At 38.2% G+C, this 24,368-nt stretch overlaps 2 protein-coding genes and 1 pseudogene across 2 annotated transcripts; all 3 read right to left on the bottom strand.

Annotated features, from left to right (window-relative positions):
* Positions 1-1,613: 1,613 nt before the first annotated feature.
* LOC141642500 (E3 ubiquitin-protein ligase UPL5-like) lies at positions 1,614-5,950 on the bottom strand. Its single transcript, XM_074451336.1, has 4 exons — positions 5,330-5,950; positions 3,187-4,849; positions 2,281-2,873; positions 1,614-2,113 (listed from the first exon to the last, which is right to left on the bottom strand). The coding sequence occupies exons 1-4, from the start codon at positions 5,390-5,392 to the stop codon at positions 1,850-1,852; spliced, it is 2,583 nt and encodes an 860-aa protein (XP_074307437.1). The 5' UTR covers positions 5,393-5,950; the 3' UTR covers positions 1,614-1,849.
* An 831-nt stretch (positions 5,951-6,781) lies between these two features.
* Positions 6,782-10,529, bottom strand: LOC141628939 (E3 ubiquitin-protein ligase UPL5-like; annotated as a pseudogene).
* A 668-nt stretch (positions 10,530-11,197) lies between these two features.
* Positions 11,198-15,517, bottom strand: LOC141642499 (E3 ubiquitin-protein ligase UPL5-like). The gene is made up of 3 exons (XM_074451335.1): positions 12,882-15,517; positions 11,876-12,468; positions 11,198-11,698 (listed from the first exon to the last, which is right to left on the bottom strand). Exons 1-3 carry the CDS (start codon positions 14,425-14,427, stop codon positions 11,435-11,437), a joined length of 2,403 nt encoding a protein of 800 aa, XP_074307436.1. The 5' UTR covers positions 14,428-15,517; the 3' UTR covers positions 11,198-11,434.
* Between the last annotated feature and the right edge of the window lie 8,851 nt (positions 15,518-24,368).

Here is a 24,368-nt window from a genome sequence, read left to right as displayed (position 1 = left end):
TTAAGTTTTGATTATGTGACAATAAATTAGTGTAATTTTTCATGGTACCCCTTAATTTTATCAGATTTCCCATGATAACTCTGGTTTGCATTTTTATTTCATATTTCTTAATAACTTTTAATTTTAATTACTATTTTGTTGTCACATCATCAAAATTTAACATCCATTTAATGGTCGTTACATTAGGGGTACTATGAGCACAAAAATGGAACCTCAAAGATATCATAGACAGATTCTTAAAAGCAGTGATACGATGGAAAATCTGACAAAATTAAGGGATCACATGGGAATTTTCGAAGATAAATTGTTTTCGCGCTTATTGTGTTGAGGTTGATGATTGTGCTTGTGCCCAACTTGTGCCCTCAAGTGTGAGTAGATTAAAACTAGAATCCATTTTTGAAAAAATGGTCAAAAATAAAATATTTGTCGTTTTGGGTCGGTTTTGAAAATATTTGTCAAAATGATGTCCACGTAGGCTTGAGATTTCTGGACCTAAAACACGCCACTACCAATGGCGTGTTTATAATGAGTACGGAAAGAAACTTCATTAAAAAATTGACTAAAACAAACACGCCATTGGGAATGGCGGGTTTCCGAGGGGAAACACGCCACCCCTAATGGCGTGTCTTATGATTTTTTTTTTTTTTTTAAAGTTCAGTCAGTTGAGGAAAAAAATTGTTATAAAGACACGCCACTATTAATGGCGTGTTTCCTTCACAAAACACGCCATTAGTAGTGGCGTGTTTCAGGTCTAGAAATCCCGAGCCTACGTGGACACCATTTTGACAAATATTTTCAAAACCGACCCAAAACAACAAATATTTTATTTTTGACCATTATTTCAAAAATGGACTCATTAAAACTATAATGACACTATTTTATGTGAAGAATGCATAAAATTAAGTGTTATTAATAAAAGTTATACAATTTGTAATTTATAACAAGTACTGAGTAATAATTTGTAAATAATAATCTAGTCGTATATAATGGGAAGTAATTTTTTTTCCTTAATGTAAATTATTTAATGAATAGAGGGTATAAAATTAGGAAAATAAAAAATCAATTCTAAACACCAAATCTTTGAATTTGCATTAAGCCGTGGCCCCAACGTCTCAAGACTCAATGTAAGCCCGAGTTGGAAAAAAGTATATAAAAAAAAGGCAATTGTAGAAATTGAACACGAGCGGCTTAATTTGGTGTGTTACTACACTACCACTAGAACACACATGAATTGATGCCTTTTATACAGTCATATTTTATCTTATCTTTGAGCCAACCGTGCCGGGGTAACGAAACTTCATCTTCCCCCATTTAGTTTTCTGGGTTTGCGGTAGCAGCCACTAAAACAATTTTTTTTTTTTTCTGAAGATAACTAAAAAAATTCCTTGGCAAAATCTTTAGTTTGCAGGCTGCAGCCAATGTCTATGATAACTTGAAACTTTCCAAGCTGTGAAACCATGATCTTCTACCAAAAAACCAATAAAACAATTTTTTTTTAAAGATAACTATTTAAGGTAGCGATTTTCCGACCAACCATAATCAAAGTAAACCCTCAAAAAAAATGTCAGTGGATACTAGATATGTCTATTACTAACCATAAGGCAAAGTAATAATGGACAGGAATAAAATACTTAGTAAAAACAACCTTTTAGTGTATAGTTCATTGAAGTAAAGTAATTTGATCTGGAAATCATCAACAACTTTATACATACTAAATAAAATAACACAAACAAAAATATAGACAAAAAACTGCATAACATACGAAACTAGTATAGACTTCAAACAGAGGAGTTATATGTGCAGATCCCAGTGGGCAGTGGGCAACATCTTCCGAATCAAACAACTAGTGTCACCGTGTTCCAAAGCTACAACCAACATGCTCTTGGGTAATGACTCGAATACGGGTTTCCATGATGGCTTTTGTGGGGTATCTTGGGATACAAAGTTGGTAAAAGCATGTGTGGGATGAAGGCAATCGGTCTTGGGGATCCAATGATTTGTGAATAAACAGCTTAGAGGCCAAACCGCAAAACCCTTCAACTGGAAGATACCTTATTGATGTCCAAAAGAAAAGTAGAGTTTTCTTCTGCTCCACATTCAGCTCTTCGACGACCTGCAATGCCAGAATAATGTTTATTAAACGGATTGCCTACATAAACCAAAGGTCCGCAACTATGTTACTGGCAAAAGAATATCGTTAGGATCAGTGACGGGGGCAGTTCTATCGTCAAGAACAAGTAAAAAATAATTACTCCGTAGTAAAGTCGATACTGTACACACCTTCCAAAACCACACTATCTGAATGTCAGATTTTTTGTAGCCGACGTACTCCGTATGTTCCTTCCAATCTTCAATAGAGATTTCCTCACTTCCACTTCCATGCAACATCCAATCAATATCTTTCAGCTTCAGGCTCTCAAAAAAGGTTGCAGCGAGATTATCGTTTCGAAGAATGTCAGTAAAACCTTGAGCAAAGGAAGACACCTGTTCTGCAATAGATGTAACAAAACGTTGCTGAACAACAAGGTGGACATATTCCTTCCTATTTTTGCTGTTCACAACAATGTCTTTCCCACCGGAACAGAGTTCCACAACTTCTCTCGACCCAAGCTCTTCGGTTTCAGCAACAAATGTTAGACAAAGCGCATCAGAATCGACAAATTCAGGATCCATCTCCATTATTTGTTTGCAGCTATTATAGAGGTATGGATCTGCATCCTTTATATCTTCCAGAGAAACACTTCTTCCAGCTAATTGTAAAAAAAATACCCGATCGATAAAATATCCAATTTGAATCTTGTGCATCAAGGCTAAGGCAATCACCCTACCAGCAAAGCGGAAGTACTCAATGTACACGGGATGCACTTTGGACGCTGCACAATGTATTTATTGTGAAAATAAGAACACAAAAATGTAGGGACGAACTCTTAATCACTGTTCTTACTCAAATTAACTACTCCCTCTGTCCCGGTCATATTGAGTGTGGAGGAGCAAGTTACCCATCAAATGCATTCTTAAAATAGAAAGCTAAACAATCGAATGAGGCACCCCAAAAATGGAATAGGTAAACAATTGATCGGGACGGAGGGAGTAATAAATTTTACAAGACACTACGCTTATATATCATTAATCTGCTGGTGGTATTAGGAGGCGGAGGGGGACATAAAGAGAAGAAGAAAATTTTGCCTGGATTAGGATAGACCCTTCGACGGTCCATGGGGCATGCGACGAAAAGGGCATTCCGTGGATCAAACAAAGCTTGGAAAACTAGGTAAAACCACTCCCTTAATACACCAGGACCTGTAGCTCTTTCATTTTTGAATCCTATAAACAGACCATCTTGCAAAGAAGATGGTTGAGCATTGTATATATACTCGAATGATTCAGTCAACAGTTGAGACCTATCTATCAACATTTCATGTATTCCCTCATTAGCTCGTTCCGGGAACATGAACATCACTAAATGCCGCCTGGACTTGAATTTTAGGATATCCTTATGCTTAAGAAGCCAAGCATGATCTTCAACATGAGTTGCATATAGAACAACGAGAGTACTTACCACCACTTTATTCTTTCTCATCATGTTCCAAAAGCGATCCTCAAAACCAGGATAAAGAATTGCGATGCTTCTCAATTCCTTTAGAATAGCAAGATATTGAGACCAACAAGTTGGATGAACTATAACTTCCTTTTTTCTCTTGTTTTCTAAACAAGCTTCTCCCATTTTGCGCAAACATTTTCCAATCCAACGCAACAAATCAAAGAAAAGACAGTAGACACCATTAATCTCATTGCCTAAAAGGCAGACCTTTCCTTTTTCCAGGGGCTTGCGAGAGGCTGCTGCAGCATCAAGTTCGCTTGTAATGACCCTAAGTATAGGCTTCAGAAATGCAGAAAAACGAGAGACATCTTGAAAGCATGGTCCATCTTTAGTCTGCAGCCTGTGCCCTATATACTCCAAGAACGGGAACACGTCTTGGACAGCAATAAAAGGAGTAATCTGCTCAGAATTCTGAAAGGGCCTATACGCTAAATTGACCTTATTTAGCTTCTTCCCAAGAGCAGTCACACAGTCGAGGAACAAAACATCATCCTCAGGCACCGACGTCTTAAGTAGCCTACAAAACTCCAACAGCATCATAGCACAGCACGCACTCTCACTTCTACCATTACCCCCCAAGCTCATAATACACCTAATACACTCATCCGCACACTTCCGTGTTTTCTCTTCTGCCGACCTGTACATCATAACCAGAGCCTGTGGTGCATAGGCATCCATGAATATCTTATAATAATCACTCTTATTGTTCGAATTTGTACCATCTACTGCCGGTGCCATGAACTTATCTAGCGTCAGTTTAACAATGTTACAGTCAATTGGAGGCGAATCATTTCTGCACACTTGGGGAATAGCATTGACCATGTCAGTAATGAGGCCCCACGCCGTGAGATTATATGTGTTGCGCATTCGGCCGACAAGCTGCAGACTTGAATCATTTTCGACGCCACATTCCTTCATAGTCCATGCACTTTCAAGTTGCTTCCCCCTGTAAATCAAATACTGTTGTGTCGCTGGAATTCCTGTGATGTTCTGTATCTTGTTCTGCAGATGCTCCACCGTATCCCCCATATTGGCCTGCAGTACTAGTGTTTTACCCCCTGAAATCATTCTCACAAAAAACTGCAGGTCCAACCTCCCGCCATATTCTGATGAGGCCGATGACATCGAAACCAATGACAAATTGTCAAGTTCGGTGGCGACGAGGTAGATGATGGTAGCAGAAGGGTAGGAATGAGGAATGGAGAGATGGAATGTATGATTTTGCGATTGCTTGCTTAGCTTTGTGTCCTAGACATGGTCAATATAAATAATCAACGACTTGATTTGATCTATATCAGATTACTTTTCTACTTTAGCTAAGTCTCTCATTAAATAGCAGGTCACCCGTGTTATTTTTAGGTTAAAAATAACAATCAACACTCCACCACCACCAATTCACCAACAACCAACACTCCACCACCCTCCTCAACGCACCAACCACCACCAGTCCACCGTCCTTCTTCATTTGTCGGCGACTGCACATTATCGTCACATCACATTCTTATATTATTATTATTATTATTACTACTATATATTTTGATGATAATTTGATTAAAAATCACCCAATGTTGGATAAACACCACCAATACCACATCCATCTGACAAGGTAAAGGCGACAGATTCAACCACGACAGGGGCAACAGAGCTAATATTGATTGACGACATCAATGGCAACAAAAATGAATTAATTTCAGATATTTTAAATTACAATTAATTTTAACGACTCACATCCTTAGCTTTCTCCTTTTCTTTCATGAGATCCCCATCTTCAATTTCAATTTCAATACGCATTTCTGCATTTTTTTCTTCTTAGATTTCTTTCCTTTTCTTCTTCATCTTTCTTTTTCTTCAATACCCGTTTCTGCAATTTTTTCATCAATCTCACTTTTTTTGGGTTTTTTTTTTCCTTTGTGTATATCACATTGTTTCTCAACATCATAAAAATCGCACAATAACTGAGTGCCTTGGATTTTAATCAATCAAAATATCATATAATAATAATTTCGCTCGATCCCAATACCACCACCACAACCGTCTACATCCACCCTTTCAGCAGTCGGAGCAATTCTGTGTCAAAGCAATCTTGCAAGGAACAAAAAACAATACCAACAGTGGATACCTTACGCCGGCCATTGATTTCGGCCGAAAGGAACAATCATGGAAACACCGACCTCGCGGCGGTAAATAAATCAGCAGCAACGACAACAACCACTCAATTGGGTTCATCAAAGATAGATTGTGGGTGGGGTAGTAGGCCGTCGGGGGTTGCTTCTGATGGGGTGGCGGATGATGGGTAGTAGACAATGAGGAATGACGAAGTGGTGAGGAGGAAGGTGGACTGGTGGTGTTAATGGAGATTGAAGAAGTTTGTTGGTGCTATTATTTAAAAATGATTTAACTAATACTACGCATAAAACAAAACTGTAAATCGGTATTATTACTTTCGTGACGAAAAAAACTTGAGAGAAAATAAAAATTAAAATCATTTGCTTTGTGGTATAAAAAATATTTTGATTAAAAAATATTTTAGCACGTTACTCAATTTGATCTCTTTTGATTAATTGTCAATTACAATTTTTTTTTTCTCAAAACAAAATAAGATGACAAGAAATATGAACAATTAATAAGATAACACTATTATATAATAAATTTATTAAAAATAAAAAAATTCTATATACCGAGTATTTATTGCACAGGTCTAAACTAGTTTGTGTTAAAGATTAACACAACTACAATATTCTCACTTAGTTATCCCGCTCAAATATTGCGCTCAATTTTATGCTGACTAATGGAAATCTTTCCTAAATTTATGATGTAGGCTAGGAATATTTGTAATGTTACATAGGATATTATTATTGTTAGAGTTGTTATTTTTGGCAGAGTATTTCGTTATTTATCGGAATCAAGTTTGTGACCATGCGTTGAAAAGTTAAGACAACTCACCATAAGGCAAAGTAATAAACAAATGTCAATTGATGTATCCATTAATTAGTAACCATAAGGCAAGGTAACAAAACAAACTACTCAGTAGTCAGTACTTTGTATGGGCAAACCTTCAAACAAGTCACAAGTGTATAGTCAATTAAAGTTTAGTAGAGTGATTTGGAAATCAACAACATTTTATACATATGATAGCAGAAACAGAAATATACACAAAAAACTTGATGCCCTCACCATATCTATTACAAAGACTGCTTTGATAAAAATATACTTGAAAGTTGACAGTTACTAGAGGATGGTCACTTGGAAGAGACTATGGACTAGGCGATACGCTGAATGTCCAACACACGTCTTTATTGCATTCATTACCCAAGCAGAGGCGTTATTATGTGCAAAATCCCAGTGGCCTACGTCTTCCAAAACAAACCACTAGTGCCACCTTGTTCCGAAGCTACAGCCTACATGCATGCTCTTGCGTAATGACACGAAGACTAGCTTCCATGGCGGCTTTTGTGGGGTATGTTGGAATAGAGAGATGGTAAAGGCATGTATGAGATGAGGGCAATTGGTTGTGGGGCTCTAACAATTTGAAGATGAACAGCTTAGAAGCCAAACCGCGAAATCCCTCAACTGGAAGATACCTTATTGATGTCCAAAAGAAGAGTAGAGTTTTCTTCTGCACCACATTCAGCTCTTCAACAATCTACAATGTCAGAATACCGTTGATTAGATTGATTGCCTACATAAATCAAAGGTGCAAGTTACTCGACTTCATTTTGTTGGGCCGGCTTCTATCGTCAATAACAAGAAAAAACTATTAGCTTAGTCTAGCACTCTAGCCTGTACATACCTTCCAAAACCACTGTATCTGTAAGTCAGATGTTTTGTAACCAACATACTTAGTATGTTCCTTCCAATCTTCAATAGAGATTTCCTTACATCCACTTCCATGCAACATCCAATCAAGATCTTCCAGCTTCAGGCTCTCGAAAAAGTTTGCAGCAAGATTATTGTTTCGAAGAATGTCAGTAAAACCTTTACCAAAGGAAGACACCTGTTCTACAATAGATTCGACAAAACGTTGTTGAACAATAAGATGAACATATTCCTTCCTATTTTTGCTGTTCACAACAATGTCTTTCCCACCAGAACAGAGTTCCACAACTTCTCTCGATTCAAGTGCTTCGGTTTCAGTCACAAATTTTAGACAAAGCGCATCAGAATCAATAAATTCAGGATCCATCTCCAATATTTGTTTGCAGCGATTATAGAGGTATGGATCTGCAACCTTAATATCTTTCAGGGAAACACTTCTTCCAGCTAATTGTAAAAAAAATACGCGATCGATAAAACATCCAATTTGAATCTTGTGCATCAACGCTAACGCAATTACCCTACCAGCAAAGCGGAAGTACTCAATGTACACGGGATTCACCTTGGACGCTGCACAATGTATATTTTGAAAATAAGAACACAAAAAACTACAATGTAACTTTTTACCACTGACCTAATAACGATCATAAGTGGCTCATAAGTCTTACCCAAAATAACTCGAGAACAACACATCTAAAACAGACCTGAAACCCAAATTAACCTCCTCTGACCGTAAATATATAACATACCTGAATTGAATTGGAAGAACTGACTTCACACAACTCGCCCATTATCCGTGACTGTAAACAAGTATAGGACTGAAGAGGCTATAAACTAAATTCTGATTTCTTATAGAGACAACCATTGCTAATTTTGTACTACAGAAGACAACAAAAGAGGTTTAATCTATTAAGTGACAACAAAAGAACCCACTGCAAAAAATCCTTCAACAGTAACATTCAACATTTAACTCTAAGAAGTTGGTTTAAGCAACTGTCATAAAAGAAAACACAATCATATCCTGATAGAGTGGCAATCTGTCAAATAAAAACGCATGCACCAAAGACACGACACTACGATTATATCCAGGGCCGTCCCGGTCGTTTTGGGTGAAAAAACGTATGTTAACTATTTTGAGTAATTTTTATATGGCTAGTTTATTTCTCAATTCTAGAAGCAATATAGTACGGAGTACATAAATATATTTCTTTTCCATTCTTCAACAATAATTAATTAGCATGGTGGTTAGTTGGATGATAAGGAAGAGATGCCACTTGAGTTCGATTCCTTGAAGTGGGAATCGAACACAAGATCATTGGCAATATATACCATTAATCTTACCACTGAGTTAAGCTGATTACTATACTAAAAATACGCGCTAAATTAATTATTAACTAACACGAATATTTCTTACGATTGGGGCCCCTTCAAGTCGAGGGCCCTGTGCGGCCGCACCGCTTGCACGGCCCCAGGGCCGGCCCTGATTATATCATTAGTCTGCTGGTGGTATACTGGTATTAGGAGGTGGAGAGGTAGAAAACATATAAAAAGAAGAAGAAATTATTGCCTGGATTAGGATAGACCCTTCGACGGTCCATGGGGCACGCGACGAAAAGGGCATTCCGTGGATCAAACAAAGCTTGGCAAACTAGGTAAAACCACTCCCTTAATACACCAGGACCTGTAGCTCTTTCATTTTTGAATCCTATAGAGAGACAATCTTGCAAAGAAGATGGTTGAGCATTGTATATATACTCGAATGATTCAGTCAACAGTTGAGACCTATCTATCAACATTTCATGTATTCCCTCATTAGCTCGTTCCGGGAACATGAACATCACTAAATGCCGCCTGGACTTGAATTTTAGGATATCCTTATGCTTAAGAAGCCAAGCATGATCTTCAACATGAGTTGCATATAGAACAACGAGAGTACTTACCACCACTTTATTCTTTCTCATCATGTTCCAAAAGCGATCCTCAAAACCAGGATAAAGAATTGCGATGCTTCTCAATTCCTTTAGAATAGCAAGATATTGAGACCAACAAGTTGGATGAACTATAACTTCCTTTTTTCTCTTGTTTTCTAAACAAGCTTCTCCCATTTTGCGCAAACATTTTCCAATCCAACGCAACAAATCAAAGAAAAGACAGTAGACACCATTAATCTCATTGCCTAAAAGGCAGACCTTTCCTTTTTCCAGGGGCTTGCGAGAGGCTGCTGCAGCATCAAGTTCGCTTGTAATGACCCTAAGTATAGGCTTCAGAAATGCAGAAAAACGAGAGACATCCTGAAGGCATGGTCCCCCCTTAGTCTGCAACCTGTGCGCTACATGTTCCAAGAACGGGAACACATCTTGGACAGCTATAAAGGGAGTAATCTCCTCAGAAACCCGAGAGGGCCTACACGCCACATTTACCTCATTTAGACTCTTCCCAAGAGCAGTCAAACAATCCAGGTATAAGACGTCATCCTCAGGTACTGTCTTAAGCAGCCTACAAAACTCCAATAGCATCATAGCACAATACGCACCCTCACTTCTACCATTACCCTCCAAAAGAATCATACACCTAATACACTCATCCGCACACGTCCTTGTCTTCTCCTCTGCCGACCTATACATCATAACCAAAGCCTGCGGTGCATAGGCATCCACGATTATCATAAAATAAACAGTCTTATCATTCGAAAATGTATCATCTAGTGCCAGTGTCATGAACTTATCTAACGCCACTTTAACAATGTTACAATCAATTGGAGGCGAATCATTTCTACACACTTGGGGAATAGCATTGACCATGTCAGTAATGAGGCCCCACGCCGTGACATTATATGTGCTGCGCATTCGGCCGACAAGCTGTAGGCTTGCATCATTTTGAATGCCACATTCCTCCATAGTCCGCGCACTTTCAAGTTGCTTCCCCCTGTAAATCAAATACTGCTGTGTCACTGGGATTCCTGTGATGCTCTGTATCTTGTTCTGCAGATGCTCCACAGTATCCCCCATATTGGTCTGCAGTACTAGTGTTTTACCCCCTGAAATCATTCTCACGAAAAACTGCAGGTCCAACCTCCCGCCATATTCTGATGAGGCCGATGACATCGAAACAAATGACAAATAGTCACGATCGGAGACGAGGTTGATGATGGTAGCAGAAGAGTATAGGAATAAGGAATGGAGAGATAGGATGTATGATTTTACGATTGCTTGGTTAGCTTTGTGTCCTAGACATGGTCAAATGTACCATTTCATAATACACAAATTATCAACGACTTGACTTGATCTGTATCAGATTACTTTTATACTTTCCAATGCTGTAAGTTCAGTAGACTCTGCTCATTCAACAAACTCCGTCAAAACTATGCGTACAGTGCCAAACTTTTCAAATTAAAAAATACAGTATGATGAAAAGTCATACTGTCTGGTGAATTCATGGTTTTCATTGTAAAACAGAGTTTTCAGATGAAAAGTCATCTGTCTGTTTAACTATAAGATATTCAGTTTTCAAGTTACGACACACATTTATTACTTTTGAAGACTGCGTCTTAAGTTAAGGGAGTATTAGAAGCAGGTGATAAACGGAAGCATCACAAAGCACAAACCAACAATTGAAAAGTCTATTAAAGTGTATTCGGAGTATTAGTTTAGCATGACAAACCCAGCCTACACAAATCCGCATATAAAACCAGGAGAGTGAAGGCAGGTGATTTGAAGCAGCCAATTTTCAATTTTGTACAAAACAAGTGTTACAAGCAAGCACTGAAACGGTCATACACAGATATTACTTGCAAGAGACTATTGACAAGGCGATACTTTAAAATTTTTGCCGACTTTGGGTTATTTTTACAGAATAGTTATGTGAAATGGTTAATTTGGAAATGATTCTATAACGAATGTCATTTTGGCGAATGACCAACACTTCTTTATTGCATTCACTCTCGATCTAAACTGAGTAACCTACGAAACAAAACTAGTATATACTTCAAACAGAGACGTTATTATTTGCAAATCGCAGTGGTCACCGTGTTCCAAAGCTACAAGCAACATGCTCCTGGGTAATGACTCGAATATGAGCTTCCATGATGGCTTTTGTGCGGTATGTTGGGATACAAAGTTGGTAAAAGCATGTGTGGGATGAAGGCAATCGGTTCTGGGGCTCCAATGATTTGTGAATGAACAGCTTAGAGGCCAAACCGCGAAACCCCTCAACTGGAAGATACCTTATTGATGTCCAAAAGAAAAGTAGAGTTTTCTTCTGCTCCACATTCAGCTCTTCGACGACCTGCAATGCCAGAATACCACTGATTAGACTGATTGCAGTTACTGGCAAAACATCTAGTTATGATCAGTGAAGGTGGCAAGGTTAAGTTACTCGACTTTTCACTTTGTTGGGCTGGCTTCTATCGTCAAGAACCGGAAAAAAATAGTATTCTGTCAGTGAAGTTTAGCCTGTGCATACCTTCCAAAACCACACTATCTGTTTGTCAGATTTTTTGTAGCCAACATACTCGGTGTGTTTCTTCCAATCTTCAATAGAGATTTCCTCACTTCCACTTCCATGCAACATCCAATCAAGATCTTCCAGCTCTAGGATTTCAAAAAAGGTTGTAGCGAGATTATCGTCACGAAGAATGTCAGCAAAACCTTGAGCAAAGGAAGACACTTGTTCTGCAATAGATGTAGCAAAACGTTGCTGGACAATAAGGTGAACATATTTCTTCCTATTTTTGCTGTTCACAATAATGTCTTTCCCACCAGAACAGAGTTCCACAACTTTCCTGGATCCAAGCTCTTCGGTTTCAGTAACAAATGTTAGACAAAGCGCATCAGAATCGACAAATTCAGGATCCATCTCCAATATTTGTTTGCAGCTGTTATGAAGGTATGGATCTGCATCCTTAATATCGCCTAGAGAAACACTTCTTCCAGCTAATTGCAAGAAAAATACTCGATCGAGAAAATATCCAATTTGAATCTTGTGCATCAAGGCTAACGCAATCACCCTACCAGCAAAGCGGAAGTACTCAATGTAGACGGAATGCACTTTGGAGGCTGCACAATGTATTTAGTGTGAAAATAAGAACACAAAAAAGTAACTCTTAAAATCTGACTTGAAAATGAATAGCATACCTGAATTGAACCGACACAAACTGCCCAATACGACTCACTCGATTTACATGGCTTATATGAGTAGAGTAAAATTCAACATTTGGTAATACTGATGGCAACTATAGAAGATTAGTTCTATTAGATAACAATGAAATATATTACAGATTCTACGTGCCAAAAGAACCGTAGCCTTCAACAAACAAAGAAACCACAGATGGCTTATACGAGTACAGTAACATTCAACATTTAACTCTAAGAAGTCGGTTTAAGCAACTGTCATCAAAGAAATCACAACAGTATTCTGATAATGTGGCAATCTGTTAAATAGAAACATATAAAAAGGAGTAAATTTTTGCCTGGATTAGGATAGACCCTTCGACAGTCTGTGGGGCATGCGACGAAAAGGGCATTCCGTGGATCAAACAAAGCTTGGCAAACTAGGTAAAACCACTCTCTTAATACACCAGGACCTGTAGCTCTTTCATTTTTGAATCCAATAAACAGACCATCTTTCAAAGAAGATGGGTTAGCATTGTATATATACTCAAAAGATTCAGTCAACAATTGAGACCTATCTATCAACATTTCATGTATTCCCTCATTAGCTCGGTCCGGGAACATGAACATTACTAAATGTCGCCTGGAATCGAAGTTTAGGATATCGTTATGCGTAAGAAGCCAAGCATGATCATCAACTCGGGTAGCATATAGAACAACGAGAGCGCTTACTGCTACTTTATTCTTTCTCATCATGGTCCAAAAGCAATCCTCAAAAACAGGATAAAGAAGCGCGATGCTTCTCAATTCCTTGAGAATAGCAAGATAGTAAGACGAACCAGTTGGATGTACTATAACATCGTTTTTTCTCTTGTTGTCTAAACAAGCCTCCTCCATTTTGCGCAAACATTTTCCAATCCAATGGAGCAGATCAAAGAAAAGACAGTAGAGACCATTAACCTCATCACCTAAAAGGCAGTCCTTTCCTTTTCCCCGGGCATTGTGAAAAGCTGCTGCAACATCAAGTTCACTTGCAATGACCCCAAGTATAGGCTTCAGAAATGCAGAAAAATGAGAGACATCCTGAAGGCATGGCTCCCCTGTAGTCTGCAACCTCTGCCCTACTTGCTCCAAGAACGGGAACACGTCTTGGACAGCAATAAAGGGAATATTCTCCTCAGAATCTCGTGTGGACCTACACCCCACATCGACCCCATCCAGCTTAGTCAGAAGAGCAGTCAAACAGTGCAGGTACAAGACGTCATCCTCAGGCACTGACGTCTTAAGTAGCCTACAAAACTCCAACAGTATTATAGCAGACCACGCGGTCTCGCTTTTACCATTTCCCCCCAAGCTCATGATACACCTAATACACTCATCAGCACACTTCCGTGTCTTCTCTTCAGCCGACCTGTACATTATAACTAACGCCTGCGGTGCATAGGCATCCATGACTATCTTATAATAATCAGCCTTATCATTCCAATCATTATCATTTGGATTTTTATCATCTACTGCCAGCGTCATGAACTTATCTAGCGCTAGTTTAACAACGCTACAGTCAATTGGAGGCGAACCATTTCTACACACTCGAGGAATAACATTAACCATGTCAGTAATAAGGCGCCACGCCTTGGGATTATCAGTGCTGCGCATTCGACCAACAAGCTGCAGACTTGCGTCGTTTTGAACACCACATTCTTCCATAGTCCGACTGCATTCGAGTTGCTTTCCTCTGTAAGTCAAATACTGCTGTATTGCTGGTATTCCTGTGATCCTCTCTATTATATAGTGCAGATGTTCCACAGTATCCCCCATATTGGCCTGCAGTACTAGTGTTTTACCCCCTGAAATCATTCTTACAAAAAACTGTAGGTCCAACCTCCCGCCATATTCCGATGACATCGAAACAAATAAAAAATAGTCACGGACTCACAGACCGCGACGAGAATGATGATTGTACTAGAAAGGTATAGGATTAAGGAACGGAGATCAAGATATTATAGGGATGTATGATTTTGTGATTGCTTGCTTAGCTTTGCGTCTAAGACATGGTCAATGTAAACACTATCGAGACTATTTCCATTTCTTAATACTCCCTCCTATTCTAAATAACTCTCCTTATTTCTTTTTTCGTCTATTCACAATACTCTCCTTATTTTCTTATTTGACAAACTTTTATACTTATTTTAATCACACCACCCCACAACAATACTCATACTTTATCTTATTTTAATCACCTTACCCCATAATAATATTTATTTTAATCAGACAATAACTTTTCTCTCCAATCTCCTACCCCACAAATACTTTACCATATAGTAATACTTTCTTCCTTAATTCTTGTGCCCCTTTGAATAGGGAGGGTTATTTAGAATATGAGAGAATATCAATTATCAACGACTTGACTTAATTTGTTGATTTGTACTCCGTATCAGAATATCAGATAACTTTTCTACTTTCTAATGCTGCACAGATGATCAGGTCACTAGGATATGATCATTCATTAAACTCCTTAAAAACTGCTCCCTCCATCCCGCTTAATTATTGTCCTTTGATTTTGGCACAAATATTAAGTAAAGAGTAGAGGGTCAATTACTAAATGACAAATGGACCAAAATAAGTGTGAATGATCAATTGTTCATCAAATCCATTATTAAAATAGAGAGGACAACAATTAACTTAAACACGACAACAAATGACCGGGATAGAGGGAGTATAAATTTTTCGGAAAAAGGAAAATCAGATAGCATCACCTGTGGTGCCGAGTTCGGCACCAACCTCTCATATGCTTTTGTGTAGTCTTCATGAGAAATGGACCCTAGGTGTTGTATGTGAGAGACTAAGAGGGTGGATTTGGAATTCCGGATTCTTTTTCAAAGTAATATAAATCCCAAATTAGTAAAATCGTTTGAAAGTGAAAATAATTAGTAAATTCTTCTCTGGCTGTAGAAAGGATAAAATAGCCGGCGGTTTTAAGCGTGAACCGTCACTTATAGGTTTATAGCTGCGGTTTTTATTTAATACTCCCTCCTATTCTCTATTTTCTTCCCTATTTCCTAAAACGGATTATTCAGGTTTTCTTCCCCTTTCCTTTTTTGGAAACTTTTAATCTTATTTTATTCATTCCTCTCTCCTATCACCAAACCCCACCCAACTCACAATTTCTTATTTAATTCATAATTATTCATTTCTCTCTCCCATCACCAAACCCCACCCAACTCACAATTCCTTATTTTATTCATTCCTCACTCCTATCACCAAACCCCACCCAATTCACAATTCATATTTTATTCTCTTCCTTAAATATTGTGCCCCATTCAAAGAGGAAGAAAAAGAAGAATAGGAGGGAGTAGGTGAATTATACCCCAACTCAAACGGGTCGATCGGGTCGAGTTAATTTTGGATCGAGTTATTTCGGATCTGTAGAATTTGGGGCGGGTTAGGCCGGGTTATTTTTGGGTCAACTATTATCACGTTATTTGTGACAATAATCAACTTGCAATAATAAACTTTTGGGTCAGTTTATACTAGGTTGGGTCAATTCAGCTTCGAATCAAGTTCAGATATCGGGTTGAGTTCAAATCAAGTTATTCGGATCGGGTATTTTGCCAAGTCTGAGGTGAACCATGCTAGAAATTGCATTTTTGAACAATACCATTAGTTATACATGGTTATCCAAGGAGAGAATAGTGACTTTACAATTTAAAAAGTCAAAAACAACTTGAAATGAGAAGGAAATTTAGTAGTTTTACTCATATGGATTGGTTTATTTATTAAAAAAAAAAGTGTAAACTATTGATTGAAGCACTCAAAAAGAAAAAAAAATGTAAACTATTAACCAGCAATTCTTATACCATACACCCAGGGGTATGGTACTTCCTACTCATAATATTAAAAAAGAAAAAAAATAAAAAATAACAAAAGCCCCCCACTACTTAACAGTCATCACTTTCCATAAACTCTTTATATCTCCTATTTCAAACTAGTCTTCCGTTTCTATAAAAAAAAAATCATGCATAAAATTTAATTTTTCATCCATCATAGTGGTTTTGTAATCTTGACTTACTCGATCGAGTAGGGAACTTACTCGATCGAGTCACTAACATACTCGATCGAGTAGCCTACGCAAGATTGAGCGTCCTAATCCCAAGAGTTATCATAACGTAACTGTAGAGTTGGAATTTTTGATTTGTTGAAGTATGGAGATGCTCTTTGTGGATTGAATCTTGCTTTTGAAATCCTAGAAATTGGGGGTTTTTGTTTTTGTGGAATGAAAGAGTGTTTGGGATATGTTTTGGAGTCATAAGAGAGTGGGTTTTTATAATACAAGTGGAAGGAAGGATGATGTGTCTCTGCTCAACCATCTCATGTACCATCTCTGGTCCTAAAACCACTGCCTTAGCACTGTCGTCCCAATAAATCGGACTCCTGCATCTCCTCCCATATAAAGCCTCAAATGGCGCCATGCCAATACTGGTGTGATAGCTGTTGTTGTAAGAAAACTCAATCAAATCTAACCTCTGTTCCCAGCTACCACCAAAATCTATCACACAAGCTCGTAACATATCCTCAAGAGTCTTGATTATCCTCTCAGTCTGACCATCTGTCGCAGGATGAAATGCTGTACTCATCTTCAATGTCGTTCCCAAAGACTCCTGCAACTCTTTCCTAAACCTTGAGATAAACCTCGAATCTCTGTCAGATACCATGTCTTTAGGCACTCCATGCAATCTCAACACATTCTTTCGATAATCCATAGCCAATTGTGCCTTAGTCCATGTATCGTTCATTGGCACAAAATGAGCTGACTTGGTTAGTCGATCCACTATAACCCATATCATGTTGTTACCCTGCTGACTCTTCGGCAAACCCACGATAAAATCCATAGAGATGGACTCCCACTTCCACTCAGGTACCTCTAAAGACTGAATCTTACCTTGTGGTTGTCGTTACTCCCCTTTAACTCTATGGAATGTCAAACAACGGGCCACAAACTTAGCTGTTTCTTTCTTCATTCTAGGCCACCAGAAAGTCTTCTTTAAATCCTTATATAGCTTGTCACCACCTGGATGTACCGAATATAGTGTACAATGTGCCTCTGTCATGATTGTCTTTTTCAGCTCCTCATCATTAGGGACACACCACCTCCTATCAAACCTCAAACTACCATCTGTATGAATAGAGAATCTAGACACTGTCCCTTTCTATACTCCAGCTCTCCACTCCACCATCTTGGGATCCAACTCCTGTTTACCGCGAATATCATCATAAAGATCAGGCTGCACCGTCAAATCTCCCATGGCATCCCCTTTTTGGATCATATGTATCCCAAACCTCCCAACCTCATCTCTCAATCTCATCAACGATATAGCTGTGCACAAAGAATGTACACTCTTCCTACTCAAAGCATCTGCAACTACATTGGCCTTCCCTTCATGGTAGATAATATCCATGTCATAATCGCCAATTACCTCCATCCACCTCCTTTGTCTCATGTTCAACTCATTCAACTCCCTCTCAAAACCCGCTAACCTTTGGTCAACACCGTCCATCCAAGCATACACCCGATCACAATCCAACCCGCCAACCGAGGACCGTGAAGGCCCAACCTGTGACAATGCCGTGGCTAAGGTAGTATACTGCTCCTCGAATTTTTCCATTAACGTGCCCAAGAAACTCTCTATTTTTGCATCCATATCTCCCAAACCCGTGTTATTAACAACCTTCTCAACATCTTTCAAGAGAACCAATTCTGGTCCATCAAACCCGAGACCCATGAGCTTAATTAAACGGTCACACATGCAATCTTTAGCACTAACTCCATAACTATCCCATCCCACAACTTGTTTGATTTCTAACAATCGAGACACCCATATCCCATATGGAATATCGATAGTTGTACAAAACTTTTCTTTAGTAACCGTGAGACTCGTTTGGACAATTCGGTGTAGCACTAGACTCGCCAAGTTGACCTTTTGACCTTCCAACCACGAGTAGACAATGAGCGCCTCATAACTCGACACTTTGTCCCTTCCTCCCCTTCGCGGCACGATTGTATTCCAAAGGAAATTTAGAAGAAATTTATTTTTTGTCGAAAGAGGACGGACAATTATGTTTCCACCCTCCGACCCAACCTCCTCAAAATATTGCTTAATAACCAATTCTTTTTCACCAACAACATTAGACCACTCAAAACTTGGATTTATATCAATTCCGTCATTAGGAACCGAAAAAGCAGAGCAAAACTCCGAAACAGAGACCGTCACATCTACACCATTGACAGACACATGCAACACTCCCTTTTTAATTTTCACAATAGCGAAAAATTGGACAACCTCCACAGAATAAATTGGACCCGAAAATTGACTAACATGACTCCATTCTTGAAAATCAAGAAAATCGATAAAAAAATTAAGAGCCGGAATAGTAGTTAAACAAGACTTAGGATAGTACCTTCCACCATGGATTGAATAAGGCAAGACCCGAGACACAAGAGTACTCTCATCTTTTGTTAATCGGACTCGGTTCAAACCTTCCCTTGTTGCATTTTTCAAGACTTCTCGAAGTAGGGTCCTCGAAACACCATTCCTAATAACAACTTCGGGTTCATCAACATCATTCCCCTCATTGACAACAACCTTGTTCTTTCCCTTAAAAAGACGGCGCCTTTTTCCCTCGGATAACGCATCATCCCGACCGTGAAACAGAGGAGGAGACGGTTGTGGGTGTGGTGAAGGAAAAGTGGAGAAATTAGGATTAATGGATGGTTGTGATGATGGAGGATTGTTGGAGTTTCGGTGGTGTTGATTCCGGGTAGAAGAACGAGTTTTTGCATGGCTTGAATTCATGGTGATGGAGATGGTTGAATGTGATGTTGATGGTGGTGGTAAAGATTTTAAGAGATCTTTAGAAAAGAGAAAAAGTGATGCAAATGGATGTGTGATTTGGGTTTACACGGCAAGGTGGGTAATTATAGTAGAGCATAGGTTTGTCATAAGTTTAGGTTTAGGCAAGTAGTAATAATATTTTGGTAAGTGTCAAAATATGGCAGGTGATATAAATTGAAGTAGGAATTAATTATGGTAAGTAGTGTAAGAATAGGATTATGATATGTGGACGTGATTTGTATAGCAATATAGGAAAGATTTTTATATAATTTGGATAATAAAACATGGTGTATCTTAATTTTTTTGAAATAAGATAAAGTTTGTATGTCAATAAAATTCTAAAATACCAATAGAATATATATGATAAATATACTTCTATAAACGAAATTATTCATGCAACACAATATACGGACGCAGTCATACAATCTTAATCTTTACTAGTCAGTCATTAAGAAATTAAACACATATGGAAGCTTAGGTACCACTGATTAAACCAATTTCCAACCGTAAAGTCTTAAATCGTTCTCTAGCTAATGATTTTGTCAAAATGTCTGCCCATTGTTTTCCAGTACTACAAAACTCAAGTTTTATATTCCCTTTCTCAACATGGTCTCAAATAAAATGGTGCCTTATTTCAATATGTTTGGTACATGACTGTTGTGCGGGGTTTTTAGAAATAATTATCGCACTCGTATTATCACATAAAATAGGAAAGCATCCTACGTCAACACCATAATCACGTAATTGTTGCTTAAGCCATAATAATTGAGTACATACCAGTCCTGCAGCGATATACTCGGCTTCAGCAGTTGAAAGGGCGACTGGATTCTGCTTCTTTGAACCCCCCGTAAAAATGCAAGGTCCAACGAACGTGGCAACACCTGACGTGCTTTTTCTGTCTAGAGAACATCCAGCGTAGTCGGCATCAGAATAACCAACTAGGTCGAAATTATACTCCATTGGATACCATAAATATAGCTTAGCCGTTCCAATTAAATATCGTAAAATCCTTTTTACGGCCGTCATATGTGATTCTTTAGGAGATGACTGATATCTCGCTCAAACACATAAGCTAAACATGATATCTGGTTGACTGGCAGTTAAATATAGCAAAGACCCTATCATCCCACGGTAGGTTGTTTCGTCAACAGGTTTACCGTCTTCATCTAAAGTTAACTTCTTATCTGCAACCATCGGAGTAGGCATAGCATGAGAATTTTCGATTATGAACTTTCTAATTAGCTCCTTGATATATTTTTGTTAATGGATTTTAATGCCTTCATCAGTTTGTTGAATTTGCAGACCTAAGAAGAATTTCAATTCTCCCATCATACTCATCTCGAACTCGGAAGTCATCAACTCAGAAAAATACTTGCACAAGCCTCGGTTGGTCGATCCAAAGATAATATCATCAACGTAGATTTGGACAACCAAAAGGTTAGAGCCCTCGGATTTTAGAAATAAGGTTTTATCAATAGATCCTCTATTGAATCCACTGTCAAGTAGAAATTTTGATAATCTGTCATACCATGCCCTTGGTGCTTGTTTTAATCCATACAGGGCTTTGTGTAATTTAAAGACATGGTCTTCAAATTTGCTATTCTTAAATCCAGGGTGTTGCTCTACGAAGACTTCTTCCTGTAGATATCCATTTGGAAATGCTGTCTTGACATCCATTTGGAAGAGCTTCATTCCTTTATGAGTTGCGAACGCTATCAGAAGTCTAATAGCTTCAAGACGAGCAACAGGTGCGAAAGTCTCGTCATAATCTAACCCTTCTTGTTGATTATAACCTTGGATCACCAATCTTGCTTTGTTTCTAATGATGACTCCGGCATCATCTAGTTTGTTCCTAAAAACCCATCCCGTTCCAATGACAGATCGATCCTTAGGTCTAGGAACTAAGTGCTAAACCTTATTTCGTTCGAACTGTTGAAGTTCTTCTTGCATGGCTATAATCCAATCTGATTCAGCAAGAGCGTCATTGATATTTGTTGGTTCAATCATGGATATGAATGAGTAGAAAGAGCAGAAGTTATTTAAGGATCGTCTTATTTGAACACCCTTCTTAATATTTCCAAGAATATTGTCCATAGGGTGAGAGCTCTTGTATTTCCATTTGGTAGAGATACCTGACTTTTTATCGTTATTTGAACTTGACCCAACTTCATTTGGCTCAGAATTGGAGGAAGTTCCCCCTGAATCCAGTCCAAGTGTTGTAGTAGAGCTGTTTATAACTTCGGACTCTGTACCTTGATTTGGATTCAATGTTATAGTAACATCACCTATAACATTAGGTTGGGAGTTCTTATTTTGAGTCAATGTTGTAGTATCATCAACTATAACTTTGGTTTTCTCCTTTTTATCTTTTGAGGAACGATCAAGTTCATCACTTGTTCCTTCAATCTCATTGTCCTCCAATTCTAATTTCGGGGGATCGTCTCTAGAAAGACGAAAGTCAGGTTCGTCCAAGTCTTCTTCCTCATCCTGTAAGGGCTTATCAAACACGTTATCTTCATAAAAAATAACGTGAACACTTTCTTCAATACAGAGAGTCCTCTTGTTGAAGACTTTGTAAGCCTTGCTATGATCCGAGTATCCTATGAAAATCGCCTCATCACTCCTAGGGTCGAATTTGCTTAACTTGTTTTTACCATTATTGTGAACAAAACACTTACTCCCAAAACAACGAAGATGGGAGATGTTAGGTTTACGACCTCTTAAAAGTTCATAAGGGGTTTTCTAAAGGATTGGTCTTATCGTAGCACGATTATGGATATAACAAGAAGTACTAATGGCTTCAGCCCACAATTTACGAGGTAGACCACTACATAAAAGCATTGTACGATCCATATCTTCTAGTGTTATATTCATACGTTCAACGACCGTTTTGTTGAGGAGTTCTTGGTGCATAAAAATTATGTCCTACACCATTAACTCTACAATATTCTATAAAGGCTTGGTTATCAAATTCAGTGCCATGATCCGTACGAATATATACAAGATTAGCCTTATATTTATTTTGATCACGTTTTATAAGACAGTCAAATTCATCAAATGTTTCATCTTTTGAATGAAGAAAGATAGGCCATACATACCTTGAGTAGTCATCTACGAGGACAAACACATACCTAGATCCTCCTCGACTTCTTACCTTCATAGGACCACAAAGATCCATGTGTACCAATTCCAAAGCTTGATTTGTGCTTACTACTCTTTTCGGTTTGAAAGATGATCTCACTTGTTTGTACCTAGCACACGTGTCACACATCTTTTCTTGGTCGAACTTAATCTTAGATAGCCCTTCAACCAAGTCCCACTTCTTGAGTTTGTTCAATGTTAGTGAGCTAATGTGGCCGAACCGTTTGTGCCACAAACAAGGATCATCAGGTGTAACTTTCATGCATGAGAAAGAGTTAGTAGGTACAACATTTAAATCTACCATGTATACATTCCTTTTCATGTGGCCCTCAAGAATAACATTGCTAGTTCCTTTAATGATAATGCGACAACTATAAGTATGGAAAACAACTTTATTACCTTTGTCGCATAGTTGAGATATGCTGAGCAAGTTATGCTTTAGACCATCCACTAGATAGACATCATTGATCGCATGAGATTTAGAAATTCCAATTTTACCAATGCCAATCACTTTTCCCTTTTTATTGTCTCCGAACGTCACTTTTCCTCCGTTGAGTGGATTAAGTGAAAGAAACAAATTCTTATCTCCGGTCATGTGTCTTGAACATCCACTATCAATATACCACTGGTTGTTTTCTTTCACTACTTCCTGCAGAAAGGATTAGATACAGTTTTTAGGTACCCAACCTAGGTTGGGTCCCTTATGATTAGTTACTCTATATACCAAATCCTTTCGTACCCAGACTTGTCTAATGATCGTTTTTCTAAATCTAGGGTTATTTTGAACAGGAGGAATTATAGGTTTAGGGATTTTTCTTGATATAGGGGCTTCTTTAGGTCTAGTAATTTCTCTAGGTCTACCATGACTATTTTCCTTGTGAGTAGGTTTGCTTGGTTTAGATTGACAAGGAGTTTGTGAAGTGCTAGGTTTCTTGGTGTAGTCAAAAGCCATGTCATAGAACCAACGAAAGTTATTGTTCCTTTCTTCGTTAGGTTCATCTATGGGGGGATTCAGCATCCTCGACAGTTGCGTCAACAGTTTTAACATGGTCGGTATTTTTTCGTATATCATGTGCCTTTTTTATATAATTGTCTTGGATGTGACCCGTATGACCACGATAATTGCAAATCAGATATTCAGGGAGATCAACATATTTCCTTTTTCTGAAATCAAAATCCGAAGGTGTTGATTTGCATTTAGAGTGATCTTTACGGCTGTATCACTCATGTCCTAACCCCTTCTTCATATTATTGTCAGATTGTTCGGTTAGGATGTTTAGGACTTTTGTGCTACCTTCCCACTTATCATGGACTTTCCTAGCATGTAAGAGTAAGTCTTTTAGGGTTTTGATTTCTTCTTGACATTTCGTGTGATCTAAATCATTATCCTTCTTAAAATTATCACGAAAGTCTTGGAATCTTTTGTTAAGAATGAGTACAACGTCTGAATGTTGTTTCTTAACATTGATTATGCCGGTTTTAGATTCATTTAATTGTTTTGTGAGGGAATCTATCTCTTTATTTTGGTCTAAGATCACTGCTTCATTAGATGTGACCTTAGTCTCTAAAAGTTCTTTGGCTTTTCTAATTTCTAAAGTTATAGCTTAATTAGCTATAACTTTGGCATGAAGGTGCTTAATATTAAGCTTTAGATCTGAAGTTATAAATTCATTAGCTATAACCTTGGACTCTAATTCCTTCTTTTCAGCCATTGCAGAATCTAATGTTGTAGCTTTAGCAACTATAACTTTAGATTTCAACTTCTTAGAGTTGACCTTTAGAGTATGATTCTCCTCTGCAATATCAAGAATCTGT

This window comes from Silene latifolia, chromosome 2, assembly GCF_048544455.1.
Source record: "Silene latifolia isolate original U9 population chromosome 2, ASM4854445v1, whole genome shotgun sequence".
Taxonomy (NCBI): Eukaryota; Viridiplantae; Streptophyta; class Magnoliopsida; order Caryophyllales; family Caryophyllaceae; genus Silene; species Silene latifolia.
Note: the sequence above shows the minus strand (reverse complement) of the source record. Positions and strands in the feature narration are given on the sequence as shown.

Bases quoted from the DNA above. Each gene is read 5' to 3' on its own strand.
- LOC141642500 (XM_074451336.1), bottom strand. From the start codon at position 5,392: ATGCGTATTGAAATTGAAATTGAAGATGGGGATCTCATGAAAGAAAAG. The intron at 2,874-3,186 runs GCAAAATTTTCT...TACATTGTGCAG, and splicing joins AAGGGTCTATCCTAATCCAG to CGTCCAAAGTGCATCCCGTG. The intron at 2,114-2,280 runs GTGTGTACAGTA...CTGGCATTGCAG, and splicing joins AGATAGTGTGGTTTTGGAAG to GTCGTCGAAGAGCTGAATGT.
- LOC141642499 (XM_074451335.1), bottom strand. From the start codon at position 14,427: ATGTCATCGGAATATGGCGGGAGGTTGGACCTACAGTTTTTTGTAAGA. The intron at 12,469-12,881 runs GCAAAAATTTAC...TACATTGTGCAG, and splicing joins AAGGGTCTATCCTAATCCAG to CCTCCAAAGTGCATTCCGTC. The intron at 11,699-11,875 runs GTATGCACAGGC...CTGGCATTGCAG, and splicing joins AGATAGTGTGGTTTTGGAAG to GTCGTCGAAGAGCTGAATGT.